Below are 27,872 nucleotides of genomic sequence, written 5' to 3' on the forward strand. Positions count from 1 at the left end.
TTTTTGGACCAAAATGTATTTTCGATGCTTCAAAATATTCTAACTGACCCTCTGATGTCACATGGACTACTTTGATGATGAAAAAAACAACAACATTGGGAGATCAAAGGATCCACCTCGACTAATAAACATAACAGACTATGAAAACAAGGCAGGACAAAACACACCAAGATTGGGAGTAGGTCACAAACAAGTGTAGCATGTTCACCACGGTCGGACACAAGACCACACACGAGGGGAACTTAAAAAGAGGGAGAATTAACAAGTCACAGGTGTGACGGCATTTTAGGATTAAGTTATGTCTAGCAGATAGAGTCTTTTTCTTAAAATTCCGAGTTCTGTTTTTTTTTCTTTTGCCACAGAATAAAATAAAAGGAATTAAACTTTTTTTAAATCTCACAATCCTGACTTAAGATCTCTCTTTTTTTTCGTGGTGCAAATGGGCCTCCATTAAAACAAACACAAAGAGCGATATAAACTTTGAATTAAGACAAACAGCCAATATTGTGAAAAAATAGGAGCATTAATTAATTTATTTTTTGCGGAAACTTGTTATTATAGAAACCAGCTCCAACACAAATGCGCTACTTTGAACATTCCGCTCTCTCACTACAGTTTGAACGCGTTATATCATCAATCCTAGAGGGGAGTTATCATTCATCATATGATGAGCGGAATTAATTAATTGTATAACAAATATGGTCCGACATTTAGCCTATGTTTGGGTTGCATGCCTAGGAGTATGAAGAATTGCCCCCCCCCCCCCCCAGACTGCAGCGCTTGTTTTGAATGAGAGACCGTGTGCGCGCGAGACTGAGGGATGATGGTTGATGGATCTGTTCTCTGTATAATCCTGATGGAGGAGAGGGGTCTACATCTGTTTGTGCTCAAGATAGACGCAGACCAGCAGCACCATCATCTTCATCACTCGCCGGAAGTGAGAAGGGAAAGGACCGGGTTTCTCTGATCAGACGGCGTCGCGTGCATCGCTTCTGAATGAACACATTCTCCGGGATTCTGCACTGGACCTGACTGGAAGCATGTAAGTGCTCGTTTCTTCATGAATGAGATGCTGTCTGTGTGTCGCGTCCAGCGCTAGAATCTGCCCGACCTTCATCATCATCCTCATCCTCGTCTGAGGTTGGCAGAACTGTCCTGTGAAACAAAGGGATGTAAAATCAGTGGAGAATGCGGCATATCAATATTTGACCATGGAAGTTCATGCAAACATGTTTTCATCGTGTCCTAAGATCTTTGCATCCACACATTTTCCTTTCATAGGGGCTCATTCATGAAACACGAGCAGAACGAATTTTTGTGTAAATCGCGTGTAAAGTGGTTTTGGCGTAAATTTTCGGATTCATTAAAACGTTCGTATTTTCCCAATGTTAGTTGGTACGAAAGAAATCTACACCTGCTCCCAGCCACACGTAAATAGTGCGTTTAACTTCTGAATGTTTTGCTCATTAATACGGCTGCATTTTAATTCACCTTAATCGGGTACATATTTACACAGCATTTTGAAATATATATATATATATATATATATATATATATATATATATATATATATATATATATATATATATATTAATTACATACGGTTTTTCTTTTAACTTTTATTATGAGAGCCAGTAATAGGATCTGTAATATGCTGCCAAACTTCCTTTTTTAGGACCTGATACGCCACTAGTACCTACGATTGAAAATAAAATGTGGCATTTTGAATGAACTTCTGATACTAAAACTTCAATTTCTGCAGATGAGAAATGTTTCTTTTTCAGTCGCTTTTGAGCAGACATGTTGAAATCCTTCGTTTGGTGTCATAATATGATGCTCACATATAGTTGTCAGTCGGATTTAATAGGCGGGATTTATGGTAATTGAGAGTGAGGGCGTCCCATTACGACTGATTGGAATTCATTAACACACACGCACATTTCACTATCACATCTGACGTTTACGAAGTTTTTGTGAATCAGGAGAAGAGTTTTCGGGAAGTTCTCTTTACGCGCAAATCACTCAGATATTTACTCGTATATTTACGAATGTTTCATGAATGAGACCCAAAGTATTTGATGTGGCATAAAATATTTATGATACAATTTTTCTTCATCAGAACAGTATTTAAAATAGTGCGGGTACAGTTCACTCGGTGGTTATTGCAGCAAGTAAAAAAAAAAAAAAAAAAAAAAATATAATAATAATAATAATAATAATAATATATATATATATATATATATATATATATATATATATATATATATATATATATATATATATATATATATATATATATATATATATATATATATAGGCCTATATATATTACACTTTGTTTATATGCTTCTATTTTTTTTACTACTTTTCTGTCTAATAAACAAAATGTTTTTATTAGGAAAGTAATAAAAAAACAAAAAATAAAATAAAATGTTAAATATTATCTAAAAATAAATGCCACATTATGCCTTCGAAACCGGCCTCTTTAGCAGCTGTGATGATTAATATAACATCAGAAAGCACAAACACATAAACTAAACAACATACAATGTAGCATAAATAATAACACTTCAAAAACTGATAACAATAAACATGCAGGTATTCTTCAAATTCTAAATACGTCCTTCACAGAAATATTGTTCAGCACAACTATGTTCAACATTGATAATAATAAGAAATGTTTAACACTTTAACAGAGATTCACACAGAAAACAGCTGTTTTACATTGGAATAACATTTCACTTTGTTTTACTGTATTTTTGATCAAATAAATGCAGTATATTATTTATTTGTTATTCCTAAAAAATAGGAATTATTCCTAATGGGTCTCTACCCATTTTCTGTAGGGAGTCGGGACAGAGCACTGAATAGTGTTAGAGTGACTCCTGACCTTCATCAGTAGCCTCACCCATCATCATCATCATCAGCAGCAGCTGCAGCATCAGGACCTGCTCAGTCCAGACGGCGAAACCGAAACGCGTTTCTGCTGGAGTGTGTCCGTGGTGGGCCTCCGTCGCGATGGGCGACAACGTGTCGAAGCGGCTGAAGCTAATCACCGGCTCCGAGGCAGAGATGGAGGAGCGCAGCTTCATCAACCCGTTCCCGGACTGGGATCAGAGCCTTTGCGTGTCCTCAGACCCAGAAGAACACAGCGGAGGGAACGAGCCGTGTGATGCCGACGGAAAGGTTCGTGTTCTCGCGTTATTTGAGCGTTTAACGCGATAACGCTAGATGCTCTGTTTACAAACACGGTGTTGTTCATAATCAGACAGCTCTCTTAAATTCTAATAATATTTGACAATTATTACCGTTTTACTGTATTTCTGATCAAATAAATGCAGTCTTGGTGAGCAGACACTTTCAGAAACATTCAAACATTTTAGACCCACAGCACCCTGACAACCACCTACAACACCCTGACAACCACCCACTAAAACCTGACAACCACCCATAACACACTGACAACCACCCACAAAAACCTGACAACCACCCATAACACACTGACAACAACCCACAGCACCCTGACAACAACCCACAGCACCCTGACAACCACCTACAACACCCTGACAACCACCCACAGCACCCTGACAACCACCCACAAAAACCTGACAACCACCTACAACACCCTGACAACCACCCACAGTAGCCTGACAGCCACCCATAACACCTTGACAACCACCCACAACACCCAAACACCCTGACAACCACCCACGACACCTTGACCACCCTGACAACCCTTCACAACACCCTGACAACACCCTAACAACCACCCTCAACACCTTAAACACCCTGACAACCACCCACAACACCCTGACAACCCTTCACAAAACCCTGACAACCACCCACAACACCCTGACAACCCTTCACAACACCCTAATAACAACACCCTGACAACACCCTAACAACCACCCTCAACACCTTAAACACCCTGACAACCACCCACAACACCCTGACAACCCTTCACAAAAACCTGACAACCACCCTGACAACCACCCACAACACACTGACAACCACCCATAACACCCTGACAACCACCCATACCACCTTGACAACCATCCACAGTACCCTGACAACCCTTCACAACACCCTGACAACCACCCACAACACCCAAACACCCTGACAACCACCTACGACACCTTGACCACCCTGACAACCACCCACAGCACCCTGACAACCCTTCACAACACCCTTATAACAACCACACACAACACCCTGACAACACCCAAACACCCTAACAACCACCCTCAACACCTTAAACACCCTGACAACCACCCACAACACCCTGACAACCCTTCACAAAACCCTGACAACCACCCACAACACCTTAGTAACACCGTATTCTAATCGGCTCTGTTCTGTGGCTGAAACGGTCTTCAGTAGGGATTTGACTAGAACTGCAGTGTCTCAGCGTACAGCACATGTTTTTGTGCATCGTCTAATTTTGATCAGAAGCTGTGGTTGCTATGGTTATGTGGACATTGACTGTGCTGTGTGTTATGTTATCAGACTGATATATTGGTGTATTTTTGTGTAGATTATAGCTAATAATGTGTGCTGTGGCATTAGTAATTATTCTCTGAGGAGTCCTTCAGATATCAGACAGCTCTCTGAATGCCGTGGTAAAGGAAAGATGGGGAGGTTTGTGCTGATATTCCCTCTATATTCCCAGCAGTGTTCAGTGGCTGTCTTGTGTCCGTCCCCTCAGCTGTCAATCAATCACTCCTGTGCTGTGGATCTCTGCAGAAACACACCTTCATTATTTGATTGGGTTCAGACAGCAGCAGGGCTCCATGCTCAGAAAAGTCAACGCATTAGAATTTCTTCATTGCAGTCTTCTTGATTATATTTTCAAGAGTATTGATTATTTTTTGCTTTTCCCAGTTTTTGTTGCATTAAAACCAGGACATCTTAACAGGTGCAATGCAACAAACTAGAAACCTCACACAACGCTTCAGCAACCATAAAGCAACATCCTGACAACCTCCCAGCACACCCGAGCATCATGCTGGCAGCTTCTGCGTCACATATTCTTAGGACTAATCTAGTATAAACTGTGAAAGTAACATAATTTGGACTTTTTCCCATGTTTACCTACATTGACTGCATTTACTCCATCATTTAGACCTGGCAAATATACATTACAAACCAATATTTTGTACAAAAGTATCAGATCAGTCTCACTGAAATAGTTTATGTATTTATTTATTATTTATGTCTGTTTTTTTATTATTTTTTAATTAATGTTGATTAATAAATTTATTTACAATTTTAGAAAACTATAATTACACTGGTATATATATATTTTTTTATTAAATGTTTTTATTTTTATGATTTTCTTTTTTTATGATTTTTAAATAATTTGTAAATTATATAAAATGTTGACTTGCATTACATGTGAAATGACGATGTCCAATTTTCAGACAGTTCTTATATAAATCACAGTAGACTTGTTAGAGAAGTGCATTCTCATCTGACTTCAGCATTGTATTATCAGCTTTTTGTAGTGTAGGCAAAATACAGACTTTAGTTTGAAATATCTGCCCCTAGTGGATTCTTTTACCCACAGTTACTCCTTATTCTTATGTTGAGGTTGTGTATGTCAGTGTCTTTGTCAGGGCGGCTTGTTATAGGTGAGGTTTGCTCCTCATTAGGATTCGCCTCACAGACTCACTGCTGCAGGAGAAAGAACTAACTCTGGATCCACCTTCACTCTACCGTGCACACGGTTCATAAGCTATTGAACTCAGACCTTCAGATATAGCAATACACATTATGAATTTTCCCCTGTGGCAGTAAAGAAAAGAACTCTTTTTCTTCTGTGTTCAGATGTGCTCTTTGTGTGAGGCTGAACTCCAGGATCCCAGGGTGCCACATTACCCTGTGTACCATTGTCAGCAAATCACAGACAACAGTTGATTCGGGATACAATTAGCTAGTGTCTCTGTGACGGTCAAATGTTTGCAAATATATGATTCTGTGTAATATTATCAGTGGTCCTCTGAGTAGTTGCTCAAAGCTGATCTGCGGTGTTGCATTGCAGGGCGAAGAAGTCTCTGACGTACCGTTCACTTTTAAAGGTTAAAGTGTGTCTGTGATGCAGTGGGTATGCATACACATATCTTTTTAAATCAAATATGTTTCGAGATTTGATACGATATGCATATATTTTGAATTTTATAATGGAGATTCCACAGGGCTCTGTATTTGGTCCTCAACAGTTTTGAATACAATGCTGTACATTATTCAGTGCCAGGGTCTCTATGTGTGAATTCATTAATAAAACAATGGTATGCCCAATGAAGCTTGGAAGCTTACCTTTTCCCCGTTCCCTGAAAATAGATCAGTGATGCCTTTCAGAAGAAGGTGCAAAGCAAGATCAAAGATCTTCTCCAACAGATGGAGGAGGGCCTGAAGACTGCAGATCCACACGACTTCTCCACCTACACGGGCTGGACAGGTGAACACCAAACACTTAATATGATGAATCAGTGGACTTTATTTACAGCTTTTGCAGAACAGAATATAAATCCGTTAATCGAGATTAATCATTTGACGGCACACACACACACACACACACACACACACACACACACACACACACACACACACACACACACACACACACACACACACACACACACTAACTTATCTAATATGTAATAAGTGTAATAGTGAAGTTGAGTTAGTTGCATGTTTTGAATGTGCTGCAGTGGTTCAGTGCTCTGAGAGGTGATGTCATCGCCAGGCATCGCCCTGCTGTACCTGCAGCTGTATCGAGGGACACAGGACGCCTCGCACCTGCAGCGTGCTCTGGATTACATCAAACGTGCGCTGAGGAACCTGAACGGCCGGCGCGTGTCCTTCCTGTGTGGAGACGCCGGGCCGCTCGCTGTAGGAGCAGTGCTTCATCATCTCTTAAAGAACCAGAGCGAATCCCAGGAATGTCTCACCAAGTAAGAGTGTTTCTGACTCTCTCTGTCTCTGTAATCTCTGGTCGCTTCCACTGTCTGCTCTCTGCGAGTGTGTTTGGGGAAGCTTGCTGTGGTTTTGCAAAACAAGTAGTGCACAAGTGTTTGGAAAGCAAGAGTGCTGCTTTAACCAAGATCTGCAGCACTGATAATGTGATACTGATTTATACAACCGTTCAGTAAACGAGGCCACAGCAGAACTGTTGAGTGTCTCTGATCAAAACACAGCTGTGATTCGTTACTGAATCAATCAGTAATCAGTAAATCAAGCGAGTGAATAATTCAGTGACTCATTTATGAAGACAGTCCCTTGCTTTGTTTCTGAACTGATTATATCCTGCATTACTCTCGATTCATTATGCTGTTCAAACACAAGATTAAGATGAAAAGAAAAAGGAAAACAGAAGGAGAAATGCTACGTGATGTTCAATTATATTAAACTGATTTGTGTGTATTTTAATTGTCTAGAATAGAGTAAACCAGAGAGTAGGGTGCTTGATGTAATGCAGATGTAAATACTACCATGCTATTTGGGGTCCAGTTATATATATTTTTAAATAAATTAATATATGTTTATTTAATCAGGATTACATTATCATATAAATAAATCATCTGACCAGTACATATGACACTTTTGAAAAACAGTTAAATGAATGCAGTTTGAAAACAAACAAAATATTAAATACAATGAATACATAATCTCCTTTTTTAAGTTTTATGTCAATAAATCCCTAACCTGTAATGTGCTGTGTGTAGCAGATGTGTAAGTGTGTAGTTTGAGCTCCGATGCTGCAGCAGTAGTGTAGAGATGCTGGTGTTTGATCTGGTGTCTGTGGTTCAGACTGCTCCAGCTCCAGCGCTCCGTGCTCAGCACAGACTCCGACGCTCCGGACGAGCTCCTGTACGGACGAGCAGGATACCTGTACGCCCTGCTGTATGTTCACACAGAGATCGGGCCGCACGCGCTGGACCAGGCCACCATCACCACGGTCAGTGACATGCACATGAAGGACGGTCATTATATACCAACTGTTGAGTATTTAGCAAACATTCAGATCACCTCTACAGAGACGCTTGCATTAGGTGAATACTGTGCTTATATTAGTGTGTTGTTTCACTGAGTGATTCAGTCTGTTCAGATGCGTTTAGAACGATCACTAATTCAAGACACGGAGGAAGAACATTTACATATTTACACCACTTCATATAGTTAATCAGTTTCATACAAAGAGTGCCGTTTTATTCCAAATATTACCATGATTACAAATCTGATATTGTTTTTTTTTCTTTTTCTGTGTGTGTGTGTGTGTGTGTGTGTGTGTGTTTGTGGGCATGTTTTTGTATCATATCAGGACACAACTCTGTATAATGACATGGGTATGACACAGGTATTACAAAGAGAGGGTGACTTATGAGGACATAACCCATGTCCCCATTTTTCAAAACACTTATAAATCATACAGAATGAGTTTTTTTGAGAAAGTAAAAATGCACAAAGTTTCCTGTGAGGGTTAGGGTTAGGTGTAGGGTTGGTGAAGGGACATAGAATATACAGTTTCTACAGAATAAAAACCATTACACCTATGGGATGAACACACTTTACACAAAAACAAACGTGTGTGTGTGTGTGTGTGTGTGTGTTTGTGTGTGTGTGTGAGTGTGTGTGTGTGAGTGTGTGTGAGTGTGTGTGTGTGTGTGTGTGTGAGAGTGTGTGTCTGTGTCTCTGTGTCTGTGTGTGTGTGTGTGTGTGTGCAGCACATGTATTAATCCTCTGACCCACACTCTGAATGTTTATCCTCTCGTGGGCTGCTTTACTGTAGGTCATTCACTATAGTCTTGATTCTCTGGCCAGTGTCCAGTTCTCAGTGTGTGTGGGCAGACGAGAGCAGTGAGATGAAGGAGAGCTTATTAAAGCATCTGAATAATACAGTACACAGTTCTCTTCAGAGCAGAAGTCGTCCCAGCAGACAGAGAGGATATATATATTTTTTAAAAATTAGGAGCAGAGCTCATACTTGTGTTTTATGGCTTATAACGTCTTGGCTTTTGTTAACGAAACTTGATTTTATGAAACCTTGTACATATTTTTAATTCTATATTTAAACACAAAGATGGCCAGTAACTTGATGTTGTGAGTAGTACCTGTGACTCAAGATGACACACACACACACACACACTGTAAAAGTCTTCTTGTTGTCTTCAGTGGATCTTACGGTTGATTGCGTCTGAGAATAGATCGCTTGAGATGCTCGTTTGACATCCAGTCTTCATCTCAGCAGGAAACAGCTGTTTATGCCTCTTCAGCTTGTCCTCTCTTTGACAGCTCTGATCTGAAGACATTATTCTTCATTTACTTCAGTAGGAGTATTTGCTTTTTTGAGTCAGTCACTGACTATTTCTGAGTGTTTTGGTAAAAATATAACTCTAGCTTTGAGGTGGTTGAGATGAAAGGTTTATTATGTGACTTGTACAGACAGTGGGGGGCTGTTAAAGGAGAAATACAGCACTGCATCAGTGTCTCATCAGTGGATGCTCTGCAGTGAATGGGTGCCGTCAGAATGAGAGTCTGATAAAAACATCACAATAATCCACAGCACTCCAGTCCATCAGTGAACATCTGGAGAAGACAAAAGATGAAACACATCCAGCATTAAGATGATTTTAACTCAAACACAGAGTCTATTATCCATAATAACACTTCCTCCAGTGAAAAGGTGTTCTGGTCTGAATCAGGAGAGAAATCTGCACAGATCAAGCAGCGTTTGATTCTGACTGATTCTGACCGATTCTGATTGATTCTGACTGATTCTGATTGATTCTGACTGATTCTGATTCATTCTGACTGATTTTTACTGATTCTTACTGATTCTGACAGATTCTGATTGATTCTTACTGATTCTTACTGATTCTATTCTGACAGATTCTGACTGATTCTTACTGATTCTGACTGATTCTGATTGATTCTGACTGATTCTGAATCTGATTGTTGAGGTTTGTATCATTCATTAGCTGGACAATAAATCATTCTGGAAGTCATTCTAATGATTTTATTTCTTTGTGGTGTGGACTTTAATATTGTGAACAGCTTTTAGAACTATATGTTTATTGTTATCTTTATAGTTATCATTCTTGGTCTGAACAGGCCTTTAAACTTTTGCTTTTAGGGTTTTTGTAGCTTTGTTTTTTGGGGTTATTTTAAAAAAAATAAAAATTGTCAGGTTTTGCGATTTAGATTTAGATTTGAATTTTTGATTCAAGTTTTTGTGAACTTTAGTAAATTAAAACAATAAGCACCAAGTAACCGAGATTTACAGTGAATTTATAACAGCTAAGTGGCATTGTTAGTTATAGCTGTTATAAATTCACTGTAAACCACAGCTTCATGTGGCTTATTGATATTAGACACTGATTATTTCATATATGTAGTAAGGCTTCACAGAAAATAATGATATTAATAACAACAGTATTCTTCCACCAAACAATGTAGTTCAATGTAGTCCCTCAGATATTGCTGAACAACACACAAATGTAAACAAAGGTGTGTGTTACTTTGTAGAGTAACAACAGCTTCGAATGTGGCTCAGCCAATCAGAACCAAGGACCGGAACTCTCCACTTCAGTATACATTACATACAGTACACTGAACAGTGCTTCTAATAAAGGTGGTGCACATGAAGGAGAGTTGAAGAATGCTGTTGCTGCCGTGCTTATTTGAATCAGTTGTTTAACCCTTGCTGAACCGCTGCAGATAAACCTGCTGATTACTGTGAAGTGACGGACACTTTGATCCATAACAAGACTATTATCTGATCCCAAGGTGGTGACAGCTATTCTGGAGTCAGGGAAGAAGCTGTCTAAAGAGCAGAAGAAGTCTGAGCGCTGTCCGCTGCTGTACGAGTGGCATCAGAAGCAGTATGTGGGAGCAGCTCACGGCCTGGCAGGCATTTACTACACACTCCTGCAGGTGAGACGTGTGTGTGTGAGAGTGTGTGTGTGAGAGAGAGAGCATGTGTGTGAGCGTGTGTGTGTGTGAGTGTGTGTGAGAGAGAGCGTGTGTGTGTGTGTGTGTGTGTGTGTGAGAGAGAGAGAGTGAGTGTGTGTGTGTGTGTGTGTGAGAGAGAGTGTGGGAGAGTGTGTGTGAGTGTCTGTGTGTGTGAGAGAGAGAGTGAGTGTGTGTGTGTGTGTGAGAGAGAGAGAGTGAGTGTGTGTGTGTGTGTGTGTGTGTGAGAGAGTGTGGGAGAGTGTGTGTGAGTGTCTGTGTGTGTGAGAGAGAGAGTGAGCGTGTGTGTGAGTGTGTGTGTGTGTGTGAGAGAGAGAGTGAGTGTGTGTGTGTGTGTGTGTGTGTGAGCGTGTGTGTGTGTGAGAGAGAGAGAGTGAGTGTGTGTGTGTGTGTGTGTGTGTGAGAGAGTGTGTGTGTGTATGTGTGTGAGTGAGAGAGAGAGTGTGTGTGTGTGTGAGTGTGTGTGTGTGTGTGAGAGAGAGAGAGTGAGTGTGTGTGTGTGTGTGTGTGTGTGTGTGAGAGAGTGTGGGAGAGTGTGTGTGAGTGTCTGTGTGTGTGAGAGAGAGAGTGAGCGTGTGTGTGAGTGTGTGTGTGTGTGTGAGAGAGAGAGTGAGTGTGTGTGTGTGTGTGTGTGTGTGAGCGTGTGTGTGTGTGAGAGAGAGAGAGTGAGTGTGTGTGTGTGTGTGTGTGTGTGAGAGAGTGTGTGTGTGTATGTGTGTGAGTGAGAGAGAGAGTGTGTGTGTGTGTGAGAGTGTGTGTGAGTGTCTGTGTGTGTGAGAGAGAGAGTGAGCGTGTGTGTGAGTGTGTGTGTGTGTGTGAGAGAGAGAGTGAGTGTGTGTGTGTGTGTGTGTGTGTGAGCGTGTGTGTGTGTGAGAGAGAGAGAGTGAGTGTGTGTGTGTGTGTGTGTGTGTGAGAGAGTGTGTGTGAGTATCTGTGTGTGTGAGAGAGAGAGTGAGTGTGTGTGTGTGAGAGAGTGTGTGTGTGTATGTGTGTGTGTGTGTGAGAGAGTGAGTGAGTGTGTGTGTGTGAGAGAGTGTGTGTGTGTATGTGTGTGAGTGAGAGAGAGAGTGTGTGTGTGTGTGTGTGTGTGTGAGTGTGTTGAAAAATCAACCTTTTAAAGTCATTCCAGAGCAGCTGCATGAATATTAAGACGTTTGGGGTTTTTGTGCTTACATACCTGTGATCCCAGGATGCAACATCAGGTCTGCCAGCATTAGCATACATCTTCACAGCTTCCTGTGTTTAATAATCCTCATGCTAGCGCTTCCTCTTGTGGCTTTCTCTGGAGCCTTGTTAGTAAGCTACGTCTTTATGGACCATTTCCAGACTATGCAGTGAAAAACGAGTAGTGAATGATGTTCTCTGCTAACAGAGACGTAGCGCAGTGGTTTCTGAATGACAGCTGGCTGTTCAGAGTCAGCCCCAGGGGACTGAGATGTTCTTCAGGAGGAAGGATCTCTTCTCTTCTCAGTCTCCAGGCTGTCTGGGGTTTACCTGTTGAATTCAATTGCGTATGCTACTCGTAATATACAAACAAACCAAAAAAACGGAGTGCTTTCAACAGTACAGATCGTGTCGAAGCAGCTTCAGTGTTAAACAGGAACATAATACTGCAAAACTGTAAGCACTCAATCTTGAGTTAAAGTCTGTTGGAGAGCTCCGTCTGCAGCTGCTGGTGGAGGAGCGGAGAGATGCAGCAAGCTGATTGGCTGTGGCACTCTGGCGGTTGGCAGGGCAACAGGAGCGTGCGTCATGGCGACGCAGAGGGGCGTGGTCCGATGGCCAGCATCACATCACAGTCCAGCACAGACCTCTGTTTTATTTGAATTATAAAAAATACAAAATATATTATTGAAGACTTCATGTCACCCTAAAACACCAAAACGAATTTTAATTGAGAGATTCATGAAATAAGAGTATTAAACTCTTCATGTGTATTTGTATTAGATTCTTCAATCTAGACCAAAAAAAGAGAAAATGTTTTCTTTGTACACTGTAAGCTAAAAAGTCAGTCTAAGTTTGTCTGTCTTCACAGCCGAGTGCTAAAGTCAGTGAGGAGACTCTGAGTGAGCTGCTGCGGCCCAGTGTGGATTACGTGCGGCACAAGAAGTTCCGCTCGGGCAATTACCCATCATCCCTCAGCAACGAGACGGACAGACTGGTGCACTGGTGCCACGGAGCTCCTGGAGTGATACATATGCTCATCATGGCTCATAGAGTGAGTCACACACACACACACACACACACACACACACACACACACACACACACACAGACACACACACACACACACAATCATAATCTCAGTACACATGCAAGAGTTAGAGCTGAAGCTGCACTTCTACACATGGGCTGTTTTTCCTCCTGTGATGTTCCTTCATGATATTGCAGGAGCAGCTGATTCTCTCCGTGTGGAGGCAGATATCTGTCTCTGCAGTGAACTGGGATTCAGATGTGTGTGTGTGTGTGTGTGTCTGTGTGCTGTTCGTTCTCAAGGTCATGTGTGTTCAGTGTTTATTTCTTCACACAGCAGCCCACACTGCCATCTAGTGCTCACTCACAGAGTCACACTTCTGTTCATCACAGCCTTATTTCTGTCTATATCGGGCATCATAGTGAAATTTGAAAAGTGTTACACATTTGAGTGGTTTTTGGTCAAATATTCAAATGTGTTGTCAGATAGAATAAAAGAAAGATGTTAATTAGTCTGTGGACTTTTAATGAGTTTGTTTTCTCCCTCCATCAATGTAGAGTCAATGTAGAGTATTTCTCTCTCTGTCTCTCTCTCTCTCTCTCTTTTTCTCTCTCTCTCTCTTGTTCTGTGTTCTTCTGTGTCTCTGTCTCTGTCTGGTGGGTCGCCTGAGGACTGCAAGGGAAATTGAGAATGTGTTATATTTGGAAAGTGAATTTTTCTTCGAGCAACTTTTACACCAGAGCTCTGACAAATGAAGACAGACGGCAGGACCTGCTTCCACACACACGCACACACACACACACACACACACACACACACACACACACTAGTGTTATGATGGTAAATTGTGCGGCAGGTCTTCCGGAAGCAGCCCCACACAGCCTGTCTGAAATCCTGTGCTGACCAGCTGGCCCCCATCTTCAACAGATCGCTGGAGCTGTGCGAAGTCCCTTCATGCCTCAAACGCTCCACCATCATCCCCATCCCTAAGAAACCCAAAATTACAGGACTAAATGACTACAGGCCTGTGGCTCTAACGTCTGTAGTCATGAAGTCATTTGAGAAACTGGTGCTGGGCCACCTGAAGGACATCACCGGACCCTTGCTGGATCCTCTACAGAGGGTAGTCCGGACTGCTGAGCGAATCATCGGTACAACCCTCCCATCTATTCAAGAACTGTACTTATCCAGAGTGAGCAAAAGGGCTGTTAAAATCACTCTGGACCCCTCACATCCAGCACACTCCCTCTTTGAACTGTTGCCATCTGGTCGACACTACAGAGCACTGAGCTCCAGAACGACCAGACACAGGAACAGTTTCTTCCCTCAGGCAATCCATCTTATGAACAGCTGATAATAACTGTGGAACACACTACATTTTATATTTATATACACATACACTTATTTATCTAACACACACACTTAGTGTACATACTTTGTATACATTTTTGCACAAAATATACCTGTACATACATAACTGCTCATTGTAATATACCTGCCATACAACTGTCAATTTGTTTATTGTCATTCCTAACCTATTAATTTGTATTTTTTATTCTTTTATTATGCGTTTTTTGTTCTGTCACTGTTATGTTGCACTGCTGAGCTTCTGTCATGAAAACAAATTCCTCGTATGTGTAGACACCTGGCAATAAAGCTCATTCTGATTCTGATTCTGATTATACACAGTCTGCAGTTCCTGCATGTGACTGTAATGCTGGTATTATTATATTGAGATGATCATTCGCTGGTTCTCAGAGGAGATCAAATGTGTGTGTGTGTGTGTGTGTGTGTGTGTGCTGCAGGTCTTCAGGGAGGAGAAGTACCTGCGAGACGCAGCTGAGTGTGGAGAGGTTATTTGGCAGAGAGGTTTACTGAGGAAGGGTTATGGACTCTGTCACGGCACAGCGGGGAACGGATACGCCTTCCTCTCGCTCTACCACGCCACACAGGACAAGAAGTACCTGTACCGGGCCTGCAAGGTACAGCAGCACACACACACACACACACACACACACACACACACACACACACACACACACACACACACACACACACACACACACACACACACACACTAGGGATGGGTATCATTAAGATTTTAACGGTATTACTACTCTTACCGATACTGCTTAACGGTCCGGTACTTTAACTGTATTCTTATCGGTACTTTGTGTTGTACATGACCTGCGGTGCGCTTGCGGCATTCTGAAAAGTTGAGAGGTTTTTAACTCAATGCGGTGTGGACGCGCCTGGAAAAAAACGAGTGCGTCACACAGCTCACGTGTGCGTGCGCCGCACTCGTTCTTGTAGTGTGTGTGTGATTGAGGCTGGCGACACTGGATGCGTAGCGCAAGCGTCTCAGCTGCGTGGCGTGTCTGTTTTTAATTCGGCTCCCATGTTAACAGGTTAGCGCTTGCAGACTGCCTGTGTGAGATGCAGGTCTTAGGCACGGCTCGAGCCGCGCGGAAAACGTGTGCATGCTAGAATTTTTCACCCGACATGCGCCTGTGTTGGAAGCGTTTCCAGGCAAAATGATAGGAAAATATTTTTATATGTCATTTTGTACACAAATACATATTAATTCATGACATTTTGATATTTGAAGCTCTAGGTTGACATAAATTCAGATATAAATGTAATTTAAAAAATAATTAAATAATTATCGATTTTCAAATATTGCACCTGTCAAACATAGTCTATTTTACCGTCAATACTCTTGACAGTGTCCTTTATCAGTAGGCGTAGGTGTAGGTGTGTAAAAAAAAGTTGATATTGTTGTCATGAACACAAGAGCCTGGTCTGTCGGGCCTCTCTCTATGTCACCCACAGCAGTGCGCCAGCGCCGCATCAGGCACGGTTCTGGTGTGTAAAGACACAGAAAATGAAGGCAGCCGCCACGCTCCTGACACGCAGCTGAGACGCCACGCAGCCAGTGTGTCACCGGCCTGACGCGTGTTGCGTGAAAAATAGGCGTCGGTTCTATTTCTAGCATGCACGCGTCGAGCCGTGCCTGAGCCGCGCGTCTCACGCAGGCAGTCTGCAAGCTCTAACCTGTTAACATGGGAGCCGAATTAAAAACAGACACGCCACGCAGCTGAGACGCTTGCTCCACGCATCCAGTGTGTCGCCGGCCTGACAGACCGCCTCCGCGGCGTGCATGAGAGACCTCAAAGATCTCACAGACAAACGTCTTAATATGATCACACATTAGAAATGTTTGGTGAGATAAAATGTGCAAGATAACATTATTAAGCAAAAATACATAGTACATACATTTTTCCCCCTCCAGTCCCGAAAGCAGAACCGATACCGTCAGATCTTACTGATACTACGGTCTTTCATAATTTAGCCCCGGGGCCATTTTAATACCGGTTTTGGTACCCATCCATAACACACACACACACACACACACACACACACACACACACACACACACACACTCTCTCACTGCTCCAGTACACAAGCAGCACAGCCTTGTAGACAGTAGATGTACAGTAGATGTAGATGTAGTATATATACAGTAAATACCGTAGATGTACAGTAGATGTACAGTAGATATACAGTTGATGTAGTAGATGTACAGTAGATGTAGATGTACATGAAGTAGATCTACAGTAGATGTAGTAGATATAAAGTAGATGTACAGTAGATGTACGGTAGATGTACAGTATATGTAGTAGATGAACAGTCGATGTACAGTAGATGTAGAAGACACACAGTGGATGTAGTAGACGTACAGTGAATATAGAGTAGATGCAGTAGATGTACAGTAGATGTACAGTAGATTCAGTGGTGTTCATCATGTCTGCTGGAGAAGCGGCTCGGTTCAGCTCTGATCCAGGGACAGACTTCTCATACGTGTTCTGTGTTTGGTTCTAGTTTGCTGAATGGTGTCTAGACTACGGGACTCACGGCTGCCGCATTCCTGACCGGCCGTATTCCCTCTTCGAAGGTAAACTGATCATCATCTTCATCGATATAACACAATCTTCACTATTCTCAAAAAGTCATGGATTAAATGTAATATTACATTTTAACTTTACTCGTTAAATGAATGAAATAATCATGTGTGCTGTTACAGAGCTGCACTGGAGCTCATGTTCATCTCTGGGGGAAATCAGAGACACACATCACGTTCAAGTGTAGCTTATTTAAAACTGTTTATATTGTGTAATTATGTACTCTATATATTTTATATAAATTTATGTAAATGCTCACCTAGGCTGCATTTATTTTGATCAAAATATAGTAAAAACTGTAATATTGTGAAATATTATTAGAATTTCAAATAGGTGTTTTTTATGTGAATGTATGCAAATCTGACAAATCTTTTGTCACATAAAACATTTACACTTTTGATCAATTTAATGCATCTTTGCTGAAATGCTGAAAATAAATATTAATAAAAAAAAAATATATATATATATATATATATATATATATATATATATATATATATATGTGTGTGTGTGTGTGTGTGTGTGTATAAAATAATAATCAACAAAAATCTGAGTTTTCATTATTTCTGTAGTAAGATTGTAATTTTCTTTGCAGCTTGCCGCTGGAACTTCTTAAAACAAGAGCTTTATTGATAACAAATCTATTTAAGCGGTATGTTAATATACGCAGCAGTATTGAGCTGTGGTTCTCATGTGAGCAGTGTGGGTTTGAATCTGATTTGCAACATTTCCTTCATCAACGGCTCAGAACTGTGTTCTTTAGTAAACATCCCAAGGCCAAAAATATTCAGCACATGTGCTTCGATGTATTGTGCTGTGGTGTAACCCGGCTCGCAACATTCCCTGAGTCCTCTCCCTCCTCATATTCCTCTGTCGTCTTCTTTACACAAAAAGACCAGAAATATAATAGCAGAAGGCCAAAATCTATTTGTTTTCACAACTCCTCTGTCGAATCATCTGAATCCCGAGGCTCTCCACACACACACACACACACACACACACTCGCGCACACACACACACACACACACACTTGGCGTCTGTAGTGATTTATCTGCTGCTTTACCTTGCTGTTGTCATGGCAACCTGCTTCCTTTACTCAGGTTCTCATTGAAAGTCTCATTCTGATTGGCCGCTCGAGTCTGTAGTCAGTGGTCAGAGAGGGTCCTGCACCCCCCACAGCATCACGCAGAGATTTATTCTAATCACACTGGGCTTTTGGACGTGAAATGACAGTCCACTTAAACATGTGCTCACCCTCAGGACATTTAACTTTGTTTCTTCATCAGGTTTGGAGAAATACAGCACTGCATCAGTGTCTCATCAGTGGATGCTCTGCAGTGAATGGGTGCCGTCAGAATGAGAGTCTGATAAAAACATCCCAATAATCCACAGCACTCCAGTCCATCAGTGAACATCTGGAGAAGACAAAACCTGAAACACATCCAGCATTAAGATGATTTTAACTCAAACACATAGAGTCTATAATCCATAATAACACTTCCTCCAGTGAAAAGTGTTCTGGTCTGAATCAGGAGAGAAATCTGCACAGATCAAGCAGCGTTTAAACAGATCTAAACTAATCTGTGAGAGACAACAGCAGATGCACGTCTTCACTGGAGGAAGTGTTATTATGGATTATAGACTCTATGTGTTTGAGTTAAAATCATCTTAATGCTGGATGTGTTTCAGGTTTTGTCTTCTCCAGATGTTCACTGATGGACTGGAGTGCTGTGGATTATTGGGATGTTTTTATCAGACTCTCATTCTGACGGCACCCATTCACTGCAGAGCATCCACTGATGAGACACTGATGCAGTGCTGCATTTCTCCAGATCTGATGAAGACACACACTCCTCCTGATCTCTGATGAACTGAGGATGAACACATTCACAGCTGATGTTCAGTTTTGTCTGAAAGAGGTTAATCTGATAGTGTGCTGATATGATGAATCTCGATCCTCACACACTGTTGTTGTGTCGTTGCTGTAGGTATGGCAGGAGCCATCCATTATCTCTCAGATGTCCTCCAGCCTGACGGCTCTCGATTCCCTGCTTTTGAACTTTGACCTGTTGTAGGAGGCATAGACTGTTTCTCCTTCATGAGGAGCGTCAGCTGCTTTCACAGCAGTTAGATCTGGACGGACCCTTTAAAGTGAAGAAAACGATTTCCTCCTCATCATGGATGTAATTACCAACAACGCCGCCTTGAGTTCACTCCTCGTAGCTCGTCTTTATCAGTGTGCTGCTGTTGTTTGGACAGTATCTAATGCTAATATATGGTTTTGTTTTAGTTAGTATCTGTATATCTCACAGCTACATGTGTGTTACCGCTGTGATGTGTGTCACACACTGCAGTGCTGGTCCCGTGTGAACACGTCTGTGTCTTTCTCTTTCTCTGAGTGTGAGGATCAACACGTGCTCATGTCAGAATCCAGCAGCTAACACAGTGTTGTTGTCCAGTGTGTGTGTGTGTGTGTGTGTGTGTGTGTGTGTGTGTGTGTGTGTGCGTGTGTGTGTGTGTGTGTGTGTGTGTGTGTGTGCGTGTCTCTGAGTGTGTGTGTGTGTGTGTGTGTGTGCGTGCGTGTCTCGCTGGTAAATGTCTTGATGAATGTCAGTAAGTTGGTCTTCTTCTGGACTGAAGTCTGTACTGTCCTTCAGCTGATGCAGTCTTCTCACACCTGGATCCTTCTCAACCTGTAACATTGATTTCAATCTATCTTCATTTTGATAAATCGATATTGATTCTCCTATCCCAAGATCTGCCAGGGGCTGTAAGGTCTGTGCTGAAATAAACACCAAACATTATTCCCAGCGCCTGCCGTCCACTGATCATCATTTAATCAGCTTTCAGATTCTCTACGATTTATTGAGAAATACAGACGATAAGAGCTTTGTGCTGTTTAATGTGTAGTGACAGACCGCTTTAGCCTCATGATATGTATATATGTGTGGATATATTATAGTGTGTGTTGCTGTTTTTATGAAGCTATATTAATGGTGTATGATATTGGAAGCTCTGTTGGTATTAAAGAGAGATCTCAGAAGAGGACACCGAATCGGTTCAGTATATGATAGCAGTGACATACTCGTGAAAAAGAAAGATATTAACTGAAAGAAGACTCTGAAATATTAAAACTAAACCTTATATTATTGATTCCAGTAGTCCAGAAGGTGTCAGTAAAGCAGGTATGAGCTGGTTCTTTGACTGAAGAAGAGCTGAGAAGCAGAAGATCATAAACTGGAGAATAAAGTCATTGTATTAATGTTCCCTGCGCTGCTAAAACTGAAGATCTTCCACAGCATCTTAGTCTTGTTCTCAAACATCTAATACCATGCTCATAGCTAAAACTGTACATCTGAGAGGATGACCTGAGGGGGCACGTCATCTGCACACGTTCATTTGAGGGTGTAAAGTAGAGTGATGAAAGAATTACATTTCAATAAAAACACTTTCAACAGAGGAAAACCATTAGAGAGAGAAGATCATCAGCTTCTGTGGGTCTCTCTTGAGTGATGTGAGACGAGGTCGTCAGCTGATCGTCAGTGAGTGTGTGATTGTGTTCAGTGTGAGATAACTCTTCACACACATCATGTGAGGTATTATAGTGTCTCCTAGTTCATCTGTCTATATAAAACCACACATCGGGTGATTTCAGGTTAATTGGGACTATGATCATCTCATCTCGATTCACCCCTGTGTACAAAAGAGAAGTCTAAGCTATCCCTGATCTTGATTGGTTTGGCAGATATGAGCCAATCAGGAGGTTCATATGAGCTGATATAACAGACTTTTTAACAATTATTTGTTACATTAATTTTTCCCAGAAATAATTCAAACAAAATATCCAGAGTTCTTAACCATGAACCAAATTCATAAAAGAAAGAAGAGAAACAAAGTTTATGAAAACTGCAAAGACGGAGGTAAAACTGTGATAAAAGACTTGAACTACTCATCCTGTGAAGCATTGTGAATGTGAAGATTTATTTATATTTATTTTTATTTTTTGCAGAATTTTTTAATGTCGTTCAAATCAACCAAATTGCATAAACTTTTGAGGCTAATTTTTTTGCACTGTAAGTCACTTTGGATAATAGCATCGGCTAAATGAATTAATTTAAATTAATATTTCTTCTTCTTTAATGTATATTTTTGCCAGAAAAAAATCTCAACAAAAATCTGAGCTGGGGACCTTTCTTCAGTGTTGGGGTGCTATGATGAAAAACCTCACTAATGAAGTGAAGGAAGTTGGGTTTTGCTGCTACAGGACAATATAGCTCGTCAGTTGTGGTTGTTTTCTCCCATTATGTCCTCATTAAATGATTTGTGATTACATTCGTGTAATTGTGATTACATCTCAAGGTGAGATGATTGTGTGCAACGTGTGCTTTAAAATAAATGTAAAAAAGACTTCGAGATGGATCATCTGCTGCAGAACTCTTTTACAAGACTTGAGTTTGATTTAAGCAACCAAGAAAAGATGGGTCTAATTAACCTAAAAGCTATTCATCTGATGTTATGCTAAATCTAGAGGCTCGTTCCAGTAAAATGCCACGACTGTGCAAGTAAACACTTACAAAGCTACAAGGAGCTTAAAATTAGCAAGAGCTGAACACATAAACACAGACACAGGAGCAAAAGTCTGGAACAGAGGGAGCTTTATTATCTGAGTTCATGATTTTCTGACATCAGGAGTGTTTCACTGTGAAGGGTTTGCTGGTGTCAATCCACAGACCGTGTCAGAGGCAGATGTGTGACACGTACAGTTTACAGCGGTGCTTGAATCTGAACATCTCTTCCACCAGAAAACAGAAAACAAACTCCAACATTAGCAGATGGACTCAGTCGCTCTTTGCATAGTTCAGCTTCAAACGAAACCATGAACAGTGGACCACAACGACAAAAAACAACACTTTCAAAACGGCTTTGAATGACTTAAAATATACCCCAACCTATTGATGCTTTGTGTGTTTTTCATGTACTTTCATATCCAGTCTTTACAGTCACAACATCAAGAATAGGAACCAGCCAGCATTCAATATACTAATCACATTCAAATAAAACCTTCAGGATCACATCTACTAAAAATGGCCTACAAATCAGTCTAATTTGATATATATATATATATATATATATATATATATATATATATATATATATATATATATATATATTCTAATAGTGCTGGTTGGTGAATGTTAAGAAGACCATGTTTCGGTCATATTTTACCCCCCTAAATAACAACAACAACAATATTGATCTTAATAATATTACTCTTAATGTTCTTATTGGACCTGTAATCACAAAAAAAGGTTTCTTAGTCCTAAATATATATTACATTTTCAGCTAATTATAATTTATTATTTAGTTTAATTTTACTCAGGGTTTAAATGTGAAACAATTTTCCATCTGCATTCTCTTCACGGAGATGTTAACAGATAACCAGAGTGTAGCGTATCAGACCCGAACCACACAAATTAAACATTAACACCATTAGAACAATTATTGACAATTTCAATTCAGAGAAGAGATTGTCAAATTTGGGGAAAGTAATCGAGATGCAATGCCGGCCAGCACATGTAACCCCCCCCCCATATGATTTATGATACCCCCGAGCCAAGACAATATCTGATTGGTCAAGACAACATTTGAGGTGTGGCCAACAGGACACATTAAATACTCAGGACACCATAAAATCTTTGCTTTTAGCTTTTGCTCCTACCTTTAGGTTTTAGTCATCACTGTTAGCGTTCTTTGAGCGCGGTTCCAGCGTGTTTCGGCTTGCACACCTGCTGCTACTCAGCCACGATGAGAAGAAACACCACCTAGTCTCGTCAAACTTTACTTCTGTTCTTTTACTTTAGTTTCTTTTCTTTTCCGTTTGAGAGTTTCGTGTTCTGAGTTAAGTTTTGTAACGCCGTGTCTGACCTCGACTGCCCGTTCAACTTCAACCAGCCACACAACTCTCCATCTTCAGCCAACGCCCAACCACAGGCTTCCCAAGACTCACTTCAGCGACTACTGAACTTCCAGCCAATCAGAAACATCGGGAAACCCCCTTTCAACCACAGCAAAGGGAACCCGTTTACACAGGAGACGCAAGTAACTCCTCCAGACTCTGACCTTTACTGGTGTATCTAATATAATTTTAACCTCACTGAGGAACTCAATGCGAGGGTTAATTACGTGATTGATGGTTGTTCATGTCTATACAATTTCACGTATTGCTGTAAACTTTTCCATTCTCTTAAACTCATCTTTCCCTAACTTTCGATCTTCCTGCAACTTGTGTGAATGTGTGAGTGCGTTTATGTGTTAGATTAGTTTATATGTCTTAGATTTATCTAATAAAGCCTTATTCATATTGAAGAGAGAAGTATCTTGTGTTTTGTGCTTACAAGTTAATGTCTTAAACTGCCGATCTTGTTACTGTGCTAATTGATAGTGTTTTCACTATAGTTTGGATATTAGTATCCAGCGCAGATTTGATGTTAAACGGCTCGTTCAGTGAATCGCAGGCGCGTCTCCGTGAACAGCCGTGAAACAGTGATTCTGTTCAAATCCCCTTTACAATCTTAAATGATTCCCTTTGAGCTAAACTGACCTGTTTCTCTTACAGGTGTGTGCTTCACATCTGATTGTTTTCGGTGCTAATGAAGAGCCCTGAAACTAATTCCAGTAGTTTTCTAGCAGGTGTTGTGCTAAATGACTCTGAATACAGCTGTATTTCTCACTGGATTTGAATCATTATATTTCAGTGATGATTGTAGTCCAGTAATTAATCTGCACAGATAAACTCTCAGAGGCCCATTAACGAGAGTGAACTCTCCAATAAAACCAGACATTTAACCCGAAACGAGCTTCTGCAGTTTCTGGCCCATCCACTCTGGCTGTAATGAAGCAGAAAAGATGTGAATAAATTGCTCAGTTAACATGACTTCAGCAGACTCCCTCCATGTGAACTCATCATCTATTTCAGATTAATACACAGACAAGAGTTTATTAACCCTTTAAACCACTGGGACAGGAACAAAACATCAGCCAAATTCCTGTTTGTATGGAAGCCTGTTTCTGCCACACACACACACACACACACACACACACACACAAACACGCATGCACGCACACACACACACACACACACACACACACACACACACACACACACAAACACGCATGCACGCACACACACACACACACACACACACACACACACACACACAAAAGGAGGCATAATTGCGAAACGAGTCACACTTCTGACCTTTCTTGCACTTTCTCAGTTTATATCTCGTATTTCTGACTTCTCATATTTGACATAAACTTGCAATCACGAGTCATTCTGACTAATTCTGACAATAAAACTATTTTCTTACAAAACTTTCTTAAAAAAAGAAGAAGTCAGAATTGAACTTGCTGTTGCAAAATAAAAAGTCAGAATTCCGAGAGGAAAAGTGTCAATTACCTTATTTTTATCTTTTATTTATTTTTAATAATCCAGTGGCATGAACAGGCTTCCAGATGTTTGAGAGGCTCAGGAGGATGATATTGAGCGGCTGTAATGTGATAAACGCTCATCTGAGATCAGGATGTGTTCTGAAGTGCGGTCGTCCTCAGGATGGATGTGCTGTGTTTTCATCTCCTGTCCCTCAAGACCCACTTCTCAAAGAAAGAGTCCAGACTCTCAGTATCTCGTGTGCTTGGCATCTCCACAGCTTCTTCAGAGCTCCGTCAGGAGAGAAGTCCGTCTCAAACCCCATCAGGACCGCTGTTCTCTTCGTTGCCCCTCCACAGGTCACCAGTCAAAGGTCAAACAGACTGTGACCAGCAGAAAGAGCGAGAGCGGTGTCTCACTGCGAGGACCGGCTGAGGCTCTTCTTCTCGCCGTTCCTGAAGAGCTGATCGTACGAGGGCGGCGGATGACTGCAGTAGGAGGGCGGCGGGGGGTACGAGCTCATCATGTGACCCGGGTAGGCTGGGGTCAGGGCCGTCGTCATGGCGCCGCAGGGGTCACCGTAGCCTTGCATGCCCGGCTGCTGCGACACTGTTGGAGGAACAATGAAGAAAATCATCTCAAGGTTCACTGAAGATGTAGAAGATGTCCACATGCTGTTACTGAAATACTGCTGATATAAGACAGGAAGAGCTAAATAAACTTATCACTGTATCTAAACCAACAACATGTTTATTAGATCCTGTACCCACTAAATTACTGAAAGAGTTGTTACCTGTAGAACTGCTTCTCAATATCATTAAATCATCATTGTCTTTCGGTCTCATCTCAAAACCATCACCTATTATGCTCCTTTTAACAAGATGTATTTGTGGTCTTGGGTGTCTCCAGAATGTGTCTGTGAAGTCTCAGCCCAAAATACCCAACAGATCATTTATTATAACAGCTGGAAAATGCCATTTTTGGGGCATGTCTAAAAAGAGCTGTTTTGGAGTGTGTCGCTTTAAATGCAGATGAGCTGCATATTCTCTCCCGCCTCCAGAAGAGGGCTGTTGGATCTACAGAATCAATTATAAATAAATGTTTTAAATATGGTTAATATGCATCACAGTTTAAACGTTTAAGGTTTTTTTTTTATGTGTGAAAAAGTCTCTTCAGAGCTTTATATTATGTTTTCAAATGAAATATATCATAAAGATTAAGTGCAACTGCAAGAAACAAGATGCTGATTAAGTCTCATATTGATGCCAGAAAGGTTAACTCCTCTTTCTCTGCTTTGCTCGCACAAACATTTAGATTTAAGTCAGAGCATAAATGTAAATGTATCCATTCCCCATCTCCCCATATGAGCTTGGCATGTCTGCCTTTAACTCTGTGCATTACTGTAAGATGTTTTTGTAAACTGAGAGAATAACCCTGATTATTCCTTTAAAGATCCAAATAAGTCCCTTATTCTGCTGCCAACCGAAGCAGCACCTGATACGATGGAGTGTGACGCACCGGATGCATGAAAACATCCAGCAGCAGCTCACACAATCGTCTGTCGGAAACACTGTGTGTGATCTACTGAGAACAGCAGGCCGTTGCTGGCCATATGTTGGTGACATATCTGCTCACACCAGAATGGCTCACTTGCAGTTTTCTGCTGGTCTGGCACAGAGATGGGAAATAAATCAAGTCTGTGGTGAAGTGCCAACCTTGGCTCTGACTAATAACTGCCTGTTAGCGACTGTAATAGTGAGCAAGAATTGACTCGGTCTCTCCAAGCCTTGTTTGGCTCAGTTAAAGGACAAATTGAGAGATGAGGGATAAATTTAATAACAGCATCAGCATCATAATCAGGAGAGGTGTGTTCTGGTCCAAACCTACTGATCTGTTTACACCAGCTGCACCCTGACCTCATTACACACTCTTCTCACACACTCCTCTCACACACTCCTCTCACACACTCTTCTCACACACTCCTCTCACACACTCTTCTCACACACTCCTCTCACACGCTCCTCTCACACACTCTTCTCACACACTCCTCTCACACACTCTTCTCACACACTCCTCTCACACACTCTTCTCACACACTCCTCTCACACACTCCTCTCACACACTCTTCTCACGCACTCCTCTCACGCACTCCTCTCACGCACTCCTCTCACACACTCTTCTCACACACTCTTCTCACACACTCCTCTCTCACACTCTTCTCACACACTCTTCTCACACACTCCTCTCACACACTCCTCTCACACACTCTTCTCACACACTCCTCTCACGCACTCCTCTCACACACTCCTCTCACACACTCTTCTCACACACTCTTCTCACACACTCCTCTCACACACTCTTCTCACACACTCTTCTCACACACTCCTCTCACACACTCCTCTCACACACTCTTCTCACACACTCTTCTCACACACTCCTCTCTCACACTCTTCTCACACACACTCTTCTCACACACTCCTCTCACACACTCCTCTCACACACTCTTCTCACACACTCCTCTCACACACTCTTCTCACACACACTCTTCTCACACACTCCTCTCACACACTCTTCTCACACACTTCTCTCAAACACTCTTCTCACACACTCCTCTCACACACTCTTCTCACACACTCTTCTCACACACTCCTCTCACACACTCTTCTCACACACTCTTCTCACACACTCCTCTCACACACTCTTCTCACACACTCTTCTCACACACTCCTCTCACACACTCTTCTCACACACTCTTCTCACACACTCCTCTCTCACACTCTTCTCACACACACTCTTCTCACACACTCCTCTCACACACTCTTCTCACACACTCCTCTCACACACTCTTCTCACACACTCCTCTCACACACTCTTCTCACACACACTCTTCTCACACACTCCTCTCACACACTCTTCTCACACACTTCTCTCAAACACTTCTCTCACACACTCTTCTCACACACTCCTCTCACACACTCTTCTCACACACTCTTCTCACACACTCCTCTCACACACTCTTCTCACACACTCTTCTCACACACTCCTCTCACACACTCTTCTCACACACTCTTCTCACACACTCCTCTCTCACACTCTTCTCACACACACTCTTCTCACACACTCCTCTCACACACTCTTCTCACACACTCCTCTCACACACTCTTCTCACACACTCCTCTCACACACTCTTCTCACACACACTCTTCTCACACACTCCTCTCACACACTCTTCTCACACACTTCTCTCAAACACTTCTCTCACACACTCTTCTCACACACTCCTCTCACACACTCTTCTCACACACTCTTCTCACACACT

At 41.6% G+C, this 27,872-nt stretch overlaps 2 protein-coding genes across 2 annotated transcripts in view; one reads left to right on the top strand and one right to left on the bottom strand.

Moving 5' to 3' along the window:
- The first annotated feature begins 791 nt into the window (after positions 1 to 791).
- Positions 792 to 21,077, top strand: LOC113076185 (lanC-like protein 2). Its single transcript, XM_026248846.1, has 10 exons — positions 792 to 1,042; positions 2,847 to 3,186; positions 6,340 to 6,457; positions 6,746 to 6,953; positions 7,810 to 7,957; positions 10,786 to 10,932; positions 13,004 to 13,186; positions 14,968 to 15,144; positions 17,045 to 17,117; positions 19,113 to 21,077. Exons 2-10 carry the CDS (start codon positions 3,019 to 3,021, stop codon positions 19,187 to 19,189), a joined length of 1,299 nt encoding a protein of 432 aa, XP_026104631.1. The 5' UTR covers positions 792 to 1,042; positions 2,847 to 3,018; the 3' UTR covers positions 19,190 to 21,077.
- Positions 21,078 to 23,605: 2,528 nt separating this feature from the next.
- The window catches only part of LOC113076186 (vesicular, overexpressed in cancer, prosurvival protein 1-like), a 32,883-nt gene continuing 28,616 nt past the window's right edge, over positions 23,606 to 27,872 (bottom strand). Inside the window, exon 6 of the mRNA XM_026248847.1 lies at positions 23,606 to 25,162. Within this exon, the coding sequence (XP_026104632.1) occupies positions 24,969 to 25,162 (194 nt within the window). The 3' untranslated portion in view covers positions 23,606 to 24,968. The remainder of the gene's footprint in view (positions 25,163 to 27,872) is intronic.

This window comes from Carassius auratus, unplaced genomic scaffold (assembly GCF_003368295.1).
Source record: "Carassius auratus strain Wakin unplaced genomic scaffold, ASM336829v1 scaf_tig00019252, whole genome shotgun sequence".
Taxonomy (NCBI): domain Eukaryota; kingdom Metazoa; phylum Chordata; class Actinopteri; order Cypriniformes; family Cyprinidae; genus Carassius; species Carassius auratus.